At 52.4% G+C, this 11,898-nt stretch overlaps 1 protein-coding gene across 1 annotated transcript in view; it reads left to right on the forward strand.

Annotated features, from left to right (window-relative positions):
• The window catches only part of ZC3HC1 (zinc finger C3HC-type containing 1), an 18,206-nt gene that overhangs the window by 1,116 nt on the left and 5,192 nt on the right, over positions 1 to 11,898 (forward strand). The window contains exons 2-6 of the mRNA XM_019509670.1: positions 2,421 to 2,532; positions 2,760 to 2,910; positions 7,295 to 7,378; positions 8,193 to 8,320; positions 9,765 to 9,922. Of these exons, the coding sequence (XP_019365215.1) occupies positions 2,421 to 2,532; positions 2,760 to 2,910; positions 7,295 to 7,378; positions 8,193 to 8,320; positions 9,765 to 9,922 (633 nt within the window). The remainder of the gene's footprint in view (positions 1 to 2,420; positions 2,533 to 2,759; positions 2,911 to 7,294; positions 7,379 to 8,192; positions 8,321 to 9,764; positions 9,923 to 11,898) is intronic.

The following is an 11,898-nucleotide window of genomic DNA, read 5'->3' on the forward strand; positions in this document are numbered from 1 at the left end:
GGTTAGCAGTGGTTGGGGGTGATCTGGGACGGGGGTGTCAGACTCGATCTGGACTGGGAAGCTCCTCCCAGGCTGGATCCTGGGCCCATGTTTGGGTCAAGCAGCACAGACTTACGGAGATGCAGGGCTGCAAGGGATCTCTGTAGGCCACCCAGTGCTGCTCCCCGCCCGATTCCTGTCCAAACCAGCAGATACAAATCCATTCTCTAACCCAGCGGTTCTCAAACTCTGAAAGATTGTGCACTGCCAATTTAAAACAAAACAACCTTGAGTACCACCAGCACATTTTTGTCATATAAAGTAATTATAATAAATCTGTTAACATGTACCACTGACGGGTTGTCTGCATACCACTGGTGGTACTCATACCACAGATTGGGAACTGCTGGTCTAACCTGTTCATAAAATTGCCATCGACTCTAACACAACACCAGATGTCATGCCCAAATCGGCCACAGGTAAAGTAGTGGCTACACCCCGTGCTTCAGAGAAGGTGAAACCCCCACAGTCCGTATCAATCAGATATTGGCACAGTGCAGTTGCAGTCACCAGCCTTGGTTGCAGACAACACCTAATACAGTGTTGAGCTGGGGGTTTGCATCTGCAATGAGCTGGGGGTGTATACCTGTGTAGAGCTCTGGCTGGGCAGCAGCATGGAGCCGAATTTGGCCAAAGCTGTGACCCACTGCATGCCCCTGGCTCTGCTACCTGAACACTTCTCCATGCCACTGCTCTCTGCTGCACACCCCTGGCAATGCTGCAAAGCTCTGGCCAGCCAGGGACCTGCAGCACTGTAGAGCTAAGGCCATGCGCTTCCAGTAGCCCACTGAACAGCCCGATGCAACTTCCACTGGCTAGATCCAGCCTACGGGCCATATGTTTGATGCTCCTCGTCTCAGTGTAGTGATGCCTGTCTGCTGTGGGAATTTCTCAGGCTTCTGGGCTTTGCTGGTTGTTGCATGGGGCTGGGGAGGGATTTTTCCCCCTCCTGCTTCTACATGTGTCAAGGTGTTTTCAAGCCTTCCTCAGAGGCATTGGGTGTTGGCTGCAGCCCAGCCTAGAAATGGTGAGTGGACTGTGCCAAAGCTTCTGCTGGGACTCAAACCCAGAGAGTCCTGGCTAGAAGGTCTTGCCCCTCCACTCAGGGTCAGACCATTCACTCTATTTGGGATTAGGAAGGAAGTTTATGCCATGGTCAGATTGGTATGAACTGCAGGGGTGGAGGGGCTTTGCCTTCCTCTGTAGTGAGTGACATTTTAACAGCCCTTGTAGCAGCAAGATGCTGCTAGTCCTTGTCCTTCTGCTTGACCTGTGGCAGGTTTGGTTGATCTTGGTGTCCGGGCAACAGCCTTGTAATTGTGCAACTGGGTTGATTGTGTGGTTTTAGGACTAGGTTAGACAAGGATTTGTATGGGATGGTTTAATCAGGGATGAGCCTATCCTCTACAGGGGGCTAGACTAGGTGACCTCCAGATGGCCCGTCCAGCCCTTCTTTTCTATGATTCAGTGTCTCCCTGCTAAAGTCCTTGTCCCTGAGCAAGTCACATCAGCTTGTGATGGGAAACCTCTTGTTTTTGCTCCCTGTTTCAAGGCACCAGGTAGCTACCACAGCGCATCCTGATTCAGCATGGCTTCTGGGCTCTTGACCACTGTTAGCACAGTCCACAGCTGGGCAGTTTTATTAATTCATTAGTTTAACACTGTTTGACCATCAGGGGTATCTCTTCAAGTATATAAAAAGCATCAGTGACTGCCTTGCAGAGCCAGAATTAAGTATTCTTTAGATGCTAGCGGTGGAGAAGTGGTAGGAGTTGAAGATGGTTCCCAGATGGCTGTTAGAGTGTCCTGCTGGTTTGTAGTAGCTGGTTTGACAACCAGAAGCCGGGACAGACTGGATCAAGGAACAAAATCGAAGTCATCTTGCTCTTTGTGTTGTGCCCTGTTTACTAAACCAGCTGCTCTCAGAGCAAAATGCTCTGATTTACCCTCAGCTTTGTGTATTGCTCCACCAGATTTGGGGAAGAGCTCAGCTCCCCACTCCTGTCTGTCACGGCAACCCTACAGCAGCATCTGCTGTGGACTGGTGTCAGGAGACGAAAGATCAAGCTGTAATATTGCTCGTCTTAGTTTGATCCACTTTATTTTTTTAATTGGCCTAGCATCTAATGAAGCAGACCATTGCCTATGAAAGCTCATGCCTTTCTGAACCAGTTGGTCTCTAAGGTACCACCCTGCCCTGCCCACTTCTTTAATTAGTGTTTGTTAATGAGTTTCAAAGCTGGGACCCATAAGCCTTTGGAGAGAAACTTGTTCTGAGGATTAGCTTTGAAAGATGAGGTAGCAGTGGGCTTGAAGGTCTCTTGCCAGAGGATGCCAGTGAAATGTTTGGCTTGATGACTTGACTTGTCACTTTATTTTAGAAAGGACACAACTGCCTGGTCAGAATCGGCCAACGGACCTTCACAACCCGACACTCTCCCTTTTGAGACGACCAGCAGAGAAGCCTACTTCAGCAGAGTAGAGACCTTCACGATATCCTTTCTAGTGCTGAGCTTTCTGTAGCAAAACCTGCTCCGTCTGCCACTGCCCTCAAATCCCAGCAGCCCAGGCCTGCCCTGACTCCTAAGTGATTCTCTCTACCTGCTTGCCCCCACCTCACAAGATGGGGGCAGTGTCCTAGAGAAGAGCCTCTGGCAAACTGTTGAGTTGGGCTCTGTGTGTGGCTTAGTGTATCTGTGTCTGTTCCTTAACCCAAGCACCCGCTCAAGTGGGCTGGCAAACCCCATGAGCTGTCCCCCCTCATCTGTGCCAAGTATGGCTGGACCAATGTCGAATGTGACATGCTGAAGTGCTCCAGCTGCCAGGCTTTCCTCTGTGCCAGTCTGCAGCTGGCATTTGACTTTGACAAGTGTGAGTATCCCAGCATCTCTCGCATCCTCTCTCTCCTGGAGCTGAACTAAAGAGGGGGCCAGAATTTTCAGAGTAAGCACTTGGCTCTAGATCTGGGTACCTTCTGTCCCTGAAAACGGAGCTGCTTGGGAGCATTGTCCACCTCGGCTCTGGGGCCCTGCCCAGCTGATGTAGTGTGCAGAGCTATGGCTTGCAGGACTCCCCACAGATCCCAGTCCTTGCAGATTACATGGTGCCAGGGGCTCAATCTGGTTTGCAGGCCAGGGGTTGAGCACCCATGGTTTTAAAGAACAGATAATCTGCTTTGAGGCATCAGCAAATCTTTGGCTAATGGTGACTGGGGGAGGGTGGGAAAAATTTCCATGTGAGCAGGTTATTCCATACATGCCTTTTTTTTCTTTTCTTTTTTTTTGGGAGGGGGTGGGGGGGTTTCCATCATCTTGCTGCAGTGAAAGATGCTGGGCATTGTCAGAAACAGGGTTTTGGGATTAGATGGCTTCATCCTCTGTGCAGTTTCTCATGGAACATAGAGTTTGCAGGACACTAAGAGCGCAGCAAGGGAAGGTACCTACTGGCTCCAGGCCTCTGCTATGGCGGGTGACTACCCCATAGGTGCTTTTCATCAGCTTACATGTAGTTAGGTTCATTAACCATAAACCCTTCAGTTGTGCCGCTTGTACCTGGCCCCTTTTTTGCGATACCAAGGTGTCCCCAACCTTAGCTATAGAGCAGAGGTCAGCAGCCTGTTGGCTGAATTTTACCCACCGAGTCATTGGATCTGACCTATGGAGTCAGGAGGCTTAGGTGATGCTCCAGCAATGGGGGACTTGACTGGTGCCACAGTCGGGTGGCAGGAAGAAGTGGAGGTAGCAGCCGCATCTTAGTGTTGGCCCCCCCATGTGATAAGATTGGGTCCTGGGGGCCAGGCCCAGCCCCCTCCCACCCCCCATGCACTGGGATTGGGACCCCAGACAAACCCAGAGACATCCAGTAGGAATCTGGACCTGGTGCCACCCCCTCCCATAACCCACGCTCCAGGATTAGTTCCCAAGGGCCAGGCACTTCCCCGTCTTGTTCCCCACGTGCTGAGATTAGGGATTGGGGCCACCCTTGTCCAGCCCTGCATGCCAGGATCTGGCACCAGGTCCCAGGGCTTCCTAGGGGGGCGTTCAGAAATTTGACAGCACAGAAGTGGTGCCACTGCTGCCCCCTTGCCAAATTTCCAAACCAGTGGGGAGCCCTGCAGGCTGGATGACAGGGCACCGTGGGCCAGAGGTTGAATACCCCTGGTCTCTCTTCCCAGGAGTTCTCTGCTTGGAAACCTCCCAGCACTTAACGCCTGTCAGCAGGTGCATCAGCCGTGCTTTGAAGTTCACTCATCCGCTAAAAGAGATTCCAGGTCTGGTTTTTGCTTTGTCCTCAGTGAAGATCATTGCATGAGAAAGAGAATGGTCTCTTCCTCTTTGCTTGAAGTAAGCCTCGGGAAGTGTTGTCTCCTTGTCCGCCAGGGGGTGCAGCCTGGCTCGCCTCGCTTAGCTCCATCCCTATGACTGATTGGCACAGTGACTCTCAGCCTGGTACCACAGCATCCTGGGGGGCCTTGAGATCCTTTTAAGGGAGCTGCAGGTGCCACACAGTGTTAGCCCTGTTGGGTGTGCAGATGTGATTCACGAGATAAACCCAGAGACATCCAGTAGGAATCCAGTGTGTCCCAACCTCTGACCTGCTGTGATCATTCTGAGTTTGCAGCAGAAGAGCTGCTCTACTGTTCCTTCTGTGCTCAGACAATAAGTGAAAGCTCAGCTGGCATTTTCCGAAGGGGGCCTTTGAGTCTAAAAAGATTGAGAACCAGTGGATTAGTGGTCTTGCATAGAGCTTCAGAAAAACCACTCTTCTCCCTACCCTCTGCCCCTGTGGCAAGTTTTACTAACAATTTTGACCCTTCTTGTTAATTGTAGTCTTAGTTTAGGGCAGTGTTGCCCGACCTTTTGGCCCCCATGGGCCAAATACATGGCATGAGGCCCATCTACAGGCCAGATCCAGCCTTGGGGCCAGGTTACTTTCTCCCTGCCTTGTGTGCCAGGATTGGGTCCTGGTGATGCCCCCCACCCCAGCACTGCCCTCTGCCTGCCCCATATGCTGGTACTTGGCCCTGGGATTCTGGTGTTGTCCCCCGCCGCCCTAGTGCACTGGGGTTGGGTCCCACAGGCCAGGCACCACCTCCACTCAGTGCTGTGCACTGGGATATGACACTAAGATGTGGGGGGATGTGGGCACATTAGAACGAAGGAATAGGCTACAATCAGACCTAGACAGGTTACAAGGGTGGGCGGACAAGAATAGGATGGGATTCAACACTGACAAGTGCAAGGTGCTGCACCTGGGGGGGAAGAACCAGCACCATACCTACAGGTTGGGGAACTCCCTTCTCGTCAGGGCAGAGGCAGAAAAGGATCTTGGAGTCGTCATTGATGCCAAGATGAACATGGGCTGGCATGTGGGGACACAGTCAAGAAGGCCAACCACACCTTGTCGTGCATCCACAGATGCATCTCGAGCAGGTCCAGGGAGGTGATCCTCCCCCTCTATGCGGCACTGGTCAGGCCGCAACTAGAGTACTGCATCCAGTTCTGTGCGCTGCACTTCAGGAGGGATGTGGACAGCATGGAGAGGGTCCAGAGGAGGGCCACTTGCATGATCAGGGGGCAGCAGGACAGGCCCTATGAGGAGAGGCGACGGGACCTGAACCTGTTCAGCCTCCACAAGAGAAGGCTGAGGGGGATCTAGTGGCCTGTTACAAACTAGTCAGAGGGGATCAGCAGGCATTGGGGGAGTCCCTGTTTCCCCGAGCACTGCCAGGAGTGACCAGGAATAACGGTCACAAGCTGGCAGAAGGTAAATTTAGACTAGATATCAGGAGGCGCGACTTCACTGTCAGGGCGGCTAGGATCTGGAACCAACTTCCAAGCGAAATGGTGCTGGCTTCTACCCTGGAGGTCTTTAAGACAAGGCTTGACAATCACCTTGCTGGCGTCATTTGACCCCAGTACTCTTTGCTGCCATGGCAGGGGGTTGGACTTGATGATCTGCTTAGGCCCCTTCCGACCCTGCTAACTATGAAACTGGATCCAGAATGCAAGGCCCTGTGCTCCCCTCAAGTCCAGTGATTTAACAGTAAGGGAGCAGTGGCATTGCTTTCCCACTGCCAAATTTCCGGACCCCCAGGGAGTCCCACAGGCTGGATGACACAAGGCCTCAGGATGGATCTGGCCCTTGGGCCAGAGGTTGAGCACCCCTGGTTTAGGGCAGTGGTGCCTAACCTTTTTTTTCCCGCAGGCCAGATGAATGGAGCCAGGTCTGTCTGTGGGCCCAATCCAGCATGCAGGGAAGCACTGCCAGGGCTCAATCTGGCCATACAGAGCTTGGAAATTTGGCAGCAGGGAAGAGGTGGCAGGGTTAATTGTCACTGCTCCCCCACTACCACAGTTCTGGCCCTGTGGGGGGCCCTGCAAGCTGGATGATGCAACTCTGGGGCAAGTACCCCTGGCTTAGGGAACTCCTGGTCTCATCATTGCATTAATTGCTATTGATAATTGCACTGGTTTAGTATGACCAGAAATGTACAAAGCAAAGGGGAGTTTGCCTTTTTAGTTGTAAGACCACAATATTTCATTTTAGTTATGGCAGGGGAAGAGCAGACTATCATTCAATGTTGAATTTCCAAGGGGGTTTCTGGGCTGCAGTTACAGTGACTGCAGTGCGGTGTAGTCCTGTCCAAGCCCTCAGGGTACTGAGCAAGAGGCTCAGCATTAGCGATAAAACCTGCCTCTCAGGAAAACCAAGTAATAGCCTGCACTAAACTCTGGGTTGCTACTGGCACCCATGCTGACTTTGGGGCATCAGTGCTGTGATGCAGTCACAGCCATGTGGACATACCCTGAGCATCACCTAGCCACTGGCAGTCTCTGGGCTTCATGATTAGCATGAGTGAGGGCGTGTGTGCTGCAAAAGAGGGTGGCATTGGAGCAGGTCTTGCCAAAGAACAAATCCCACTGCCCTCAGCACCCTCTGGGTTTGCTCTGCCTCCCATGGTCCCTGACCACGTGCCTGGACTGTAACCCATGTACAGGATCAGGTGTTTGCACTGAGCGAAGGGAGGAATATGTGGGGAAGGGGAGCAAGTGGGTCAGGAGACCGTCTGCTCCCTGGGGATAGAGTTCTGCCTGAGGAGTCTGGGTGAGGCTGGGAGGTGGGGTAAAGCCGAAAACCGGCAAGCTGGAGCTCGCAGCATCTCCTCCACAACGGTGCTCTGACTCCAGGCAAACCCCAGATGCTTCCTGATGGGGAGCATCCCCCTACTACTAAAAACCCACTTGCCTTTCAGACAAGGAGAGGTGTGCGGAGCTGAAGAGAGCCTTGTGCAGTGCCCATGAGAAGTTCTGCTTCTGGCCAATCAGCCCCTGCCCAGGTAGGTCTAACCAAGCCCAGCTGGGGCAATGAGCTGAGACGAGTTACCAGTCTGTAGCTTGTAGGCTGAAGACAGCTCATGGAGGGGTTTTATGTAGCTTACCAATACCGGGTGGTGATAGGAGGGCACCTGGGGGAGTCAGTGACAATTGGCTGCTGCAGTGGCAGTGACTCAGTGTTAATTGGGGCTCACTGTCACTCAAAGGTTGCTGACCCCTGGTCTGAGAAGCTTCCTTCATTTCTTCCCCATCTAAAACCTCTGCTCTCATGCTAAGACTGATATTTAGTACTTCTCTGGCACATTGCTGGCAGAGGTCCCTAAGCAGTCAATAGTCTTATCCCCATTTTGCACCTCAAAAGACTGAGGTACACGGTGGTGAAGTGCCTGGTGTGGCCGAGCCAGGAATCAAGCCCAGGCTCCTGAATGCCTTCCAGCACCTTCTCCACCTGATAACACTTGTCTGCTAGCCATGAGGTAGCCTTGCCTCTAATTGTGCTGCCCCTTCACGGGGTGAGAGTCGCTGTGCCCAAAGAGAGGTGACAAAATGAGATGTTATTGGAATGTGGGGGCAGTGTGGATGACTCGGGCTCCGTTCCCCTTTCACAAATGCCTCTGAAGCCCTGTCCATGCTAGGAAATCGGCTTTGTATTCAGCAGCAGGTCAGGCCTAAAGGGACCCCCTTGCTCTGTGTTCTCTGATGGCAGGAAGATCCTTGCAATCACTAGCCATGCTCTGCCCCCTCTCTCCTGTGGAGCAGCATGTGACTTAGGGAGCTGGTCCACCCCCAGGGCTCTCGTGTGTGCTTTGCCCATAGATCGCTTTGCGGTTCTCCTGGTGGACGAGCCCATCGCACTGCTTGGCGACTTCCTGGACCGCTTCCAGAGCCTGTGTCAGCTGGAGCTGCAGCTGCCCTCCCTCCGGCCGGAGGATCTGAAGAATATGGTGAGTTCAGTCACCTGCCTTCCCTGGAGAGGGAAGATAAACACAGGAAGGGGCACTGTGGAAGACCATGGCAAGGTGGAGGGCTTAGCAGTCAGGAAGCGTCAGATTGCCTATGTAATCTTAACTCTGCCCCTTGGGCTTTCTGCCCTGCATGGAGGCTGCTGATGCCCCCTGCTATTGGAGCTGGTAACTTTCTCCAGGTAACATTCTTGTACCGTTGCTTTCCATGTGACTACTTGAAAAATTCAGGGGTTGCACAGACTGCAGTCCCCAGATGCTGAAAGCTGTCAGGCCAGCGTGTCACAGCACGTATGCTCTACGTAGTGCTCTCAACAGCGTCGGGTTCCCTTTATGCAACCTGGAAATGCTCTGTGTAAAGGGGCTCCTCTTCCTGCAGAGGCACTGCAGCAGCCAGCAGGAGTCATGGGTGTGGGGGTCTGCCCATGCCTTCTGCAGCTGCTGGGCAGTGGTAGAAGATTTGATTTCTTCTCAGCAGAAATGTGGGTGCTGCCATGCTGAGAACTGCTAAGTCTGGACCTGCTCGTGAGTGGCGTCTTGTAACATGGGCTGGGCCTGAGCAGAATCCAGCCCTGTTTTCCATACTGCATGAGGTGCTGAGACCTGTGGATCTCTCTGCTTGTAATGGTTAGCCCAGACCCTGGGTCCAATGGCCTTCAGACCATCTGCTATACTCGCGTGCTGGCTTGTCTCTGTGGGACAGAAGTGAAGAGCTCTGTGGCTAGAGGCAGAGCCCAGTCCTCTGGGGTGTTAGGACTCACAGTGGAGCTGGTTGATTTAGCTCCCTAGTTCCCTGGCTGAGTTTCAGAAGCTGTAAGGGGCCTGAGGACTGACCCCAGTTCTGCATCCCATCCCTCAGATGAGGGGAACATGCCAGCTGTGCCTGGTTCTGCTCTGGAAAGACCCTTTCTGGTAATGGTACCAGAAGATGCCTCCCACGCTACGTCTGTCACCTGTGCTCTTCTTGCAGGACCCCCTACCCCCTTCCCCTGGGTTTTTTCAGCCTTGTGCTTCCTCACCAGTGATGAAGGATGTGCCAGTTATGTTTCCTACCTCTGATCACAAAGGCTAGAGTTTGGTCCTTTGGGCAAAACCTAGTTGCTTGCTCTGATCACATGTGGGGCAGATAGGAGGCATCTCATCCCCAGTGTTGGTTCTGCCCAGCTAATTAAAGAAGAAACTTCTAAGGGTCATTAGTCGGGAGTTCAGAAAGCGCATCAGACGAACTGCTTTTTTCCTCACAATTTCCAATTGTAGCATTTTTCCTTATGCTACCATTAGCCTTGAGACGACGGTGTTGTAGCGTAGGGTGTTGTAACCCCCCTAAGAAGCGGGTAGTCCTTGCCCTCATGTGCCAGCTGCTTTTGGAACTCTGTTTGGGCTGGGAGGGTCCGGGGCCATCTCTGAATCGTGTGTGTCTTTGCAGTCCCTAACCGAGGAAAAGATCAGCCTTCTCCTACATCTGATTGAGGAGGAGCTGGAACGCAAGAGCCCAGGGGAGAAAACGCCAGTGAAATTGGGCTCGGACTTCCTGCAGGTGCATGTCCCCGCCTGTGTTTTGGCGCTGTGTGGCTGGACCTGCAGGTCAGTGTGAATCATACTGGACAGCAAAAGCTAAAATATGCCTTGTTGATATCCCGTGCACTGCAGAATGCCTGTGCTTTGCTGTCTTTTGCTCTGAAACCTGCCTGGGGCTGAGCAGGGGATGGAGAATAAGTGATTCTCTCAAGTGATCTTTCCAGAACCTTGCTTTAAAATAGCAGATACCATGGCTCTGCGGGCTGGAGGTTGCGCACCCCTGCTTCAAAAAACCTTGAGATTTAACAATCTCTAGCTGTTATGATGTCATGTTACAATGGCAAAGAAAACCTCTGAAAACACCAGGGGAAACTGATGCCTGCCTGAATTTGTAGAGAGCCTGACATGGTATCTCTGACCTGCCACCTGTCCCCTTATATTTGTGGGTGGTGAATGAAAAACTTTCAAGGTCACCATCCCTGATTATTTCACTGCAATATCCTAGTGTGTAAGAAAGGAGAGGAAGGTGCAGGGTCTGGAAAGCCAAGCTGGTATTACTCAGAAAGTGTGACTTAGAGTATTTATTTGCACGCTTAGCCATCCCAAATTGGGGTGCATGTGATAGGCCAATAAATATGGTACCAGAATGGAGTTAGTGGAGGGGCTGTGCATGGCTGTGTTAGGGCTGACCGCTCTGGCCAGGTGGAACAGGGGCAGAATCCTGTCTCCAGTATCACTCCCCCTCCTGCCGCTGCAAGGCCAGCAGAGCATGTAGCCCTCTCTCAGATGCTGCCAGTTCAGCTCCTAACAAAATGGAGGCAATTTGGCAGTAGCTCCAAGAGGATGAAGGCCAAGCAATGCTGGCGACTCTTGTTCCATGCACCTCAGCAGCCATCAAAAAGGCAAATGAAACATCAGGGATGATGAAGGGAATTGTGAACAAAATGGAAAGTGCTATGATGTCCCTTTATAAATCCACGGTGCATCCACATCTTGAATACAGTGCCCAGTTCTGATCCCTGCACCTCAGGAAGGAGATAGAAAAATAGAGAAGGGCAACAAGGATGAGGAGTGCTATGGAGGGGCTTCCATATGAGGAGAGACTAAAGAGGCCAGGCCTGGTTAGTTTAGAGAAGAGACACTTGAGGCGGAGACATGAGAGGGGTTTACAACATACTAAATGGAAAAGAGAAAGTCTGTAGGGATTTATTATTGACTTTTTCTCAGAATACAAGATCTAGAGGTCACAAAATGAAAATAGGAGGCAGTAAGTTTAAAACTAACACAAGGAAGGTCTTTTTCTCCCAGTGTGGAATTAAAGGGTGGAACTCGTTACTACCAGGTGTGGTGGAAGCCCAGAGTTTAGCCAGATTCAGAAAGGGACCGGGCACAGTTTTGGAGGAAAGGGGCATCAGGAGCTATTGAGCACTGGAGTGAAGGGCATGGCCTCTGAATCAGAACTTCTGAGACCTTGAATGCTGGAGGCTCCAAGTGAGCGAAGAACAGGGGAAAACAAACCTAGTCAGACCCAGGCCACCTTCCCTTTCAGCCTCCGCTCTCCGCTGCTGTGTGACACGAGACTGGGCAAGATGGACCTATGGTCTGACCCAGCCAATGGCAGCTCTTATGTTCCTTAGATGGAGGCTCAGCCCATGGATGAGCTGGTGGCATGGCAGATCAGGCTGGAAAAATCCCTTTTCTTTCTTCTGCCTTCCCAAAACACAGCACCAGTGTTTATTTAGGAGGCACATGGTGTGGCAGGTGCAGAGATCCCACCTCAGGAACACAGCTGGGTATTAGTATCCCTCCGCTGTTTCCACCACGTGAGGCGGGCCAGTAGGGGGTGCTCCTGCGTCGAGCCGCCCACCTCCCTGCGCCCGCCCACCTTCCAGGCTCCGAATGCCTCCCTAGGGGCGCCTTATGTCCGGCCGACCCCTCTCCCGGAGCACACTCGCTAGTCTGGGGGTAACGTGCCACCACCACTCCAAGAATGGACTGTCTCGCGGCCCTGTGTCCTTGGGGTAACACAGGCCTAAAGTCCC

The sequence above is a fragment of the Gavialis gangeticus genome, unplaced genomic scaffold (assembly GCF_001723915.1).
Source record: "Gavialis gangeticus isolate Ggan-Ray unplaced genomic scaffold, GavGan_comp1, whole genome shotgun sequence".
NCBI classification, from domain to species: domain Eukaryota; kingdom Metazoa; phylum Chordata; order Crocodylia; family Gavialidae; genus Gavialis; species Gavialis gangeticus.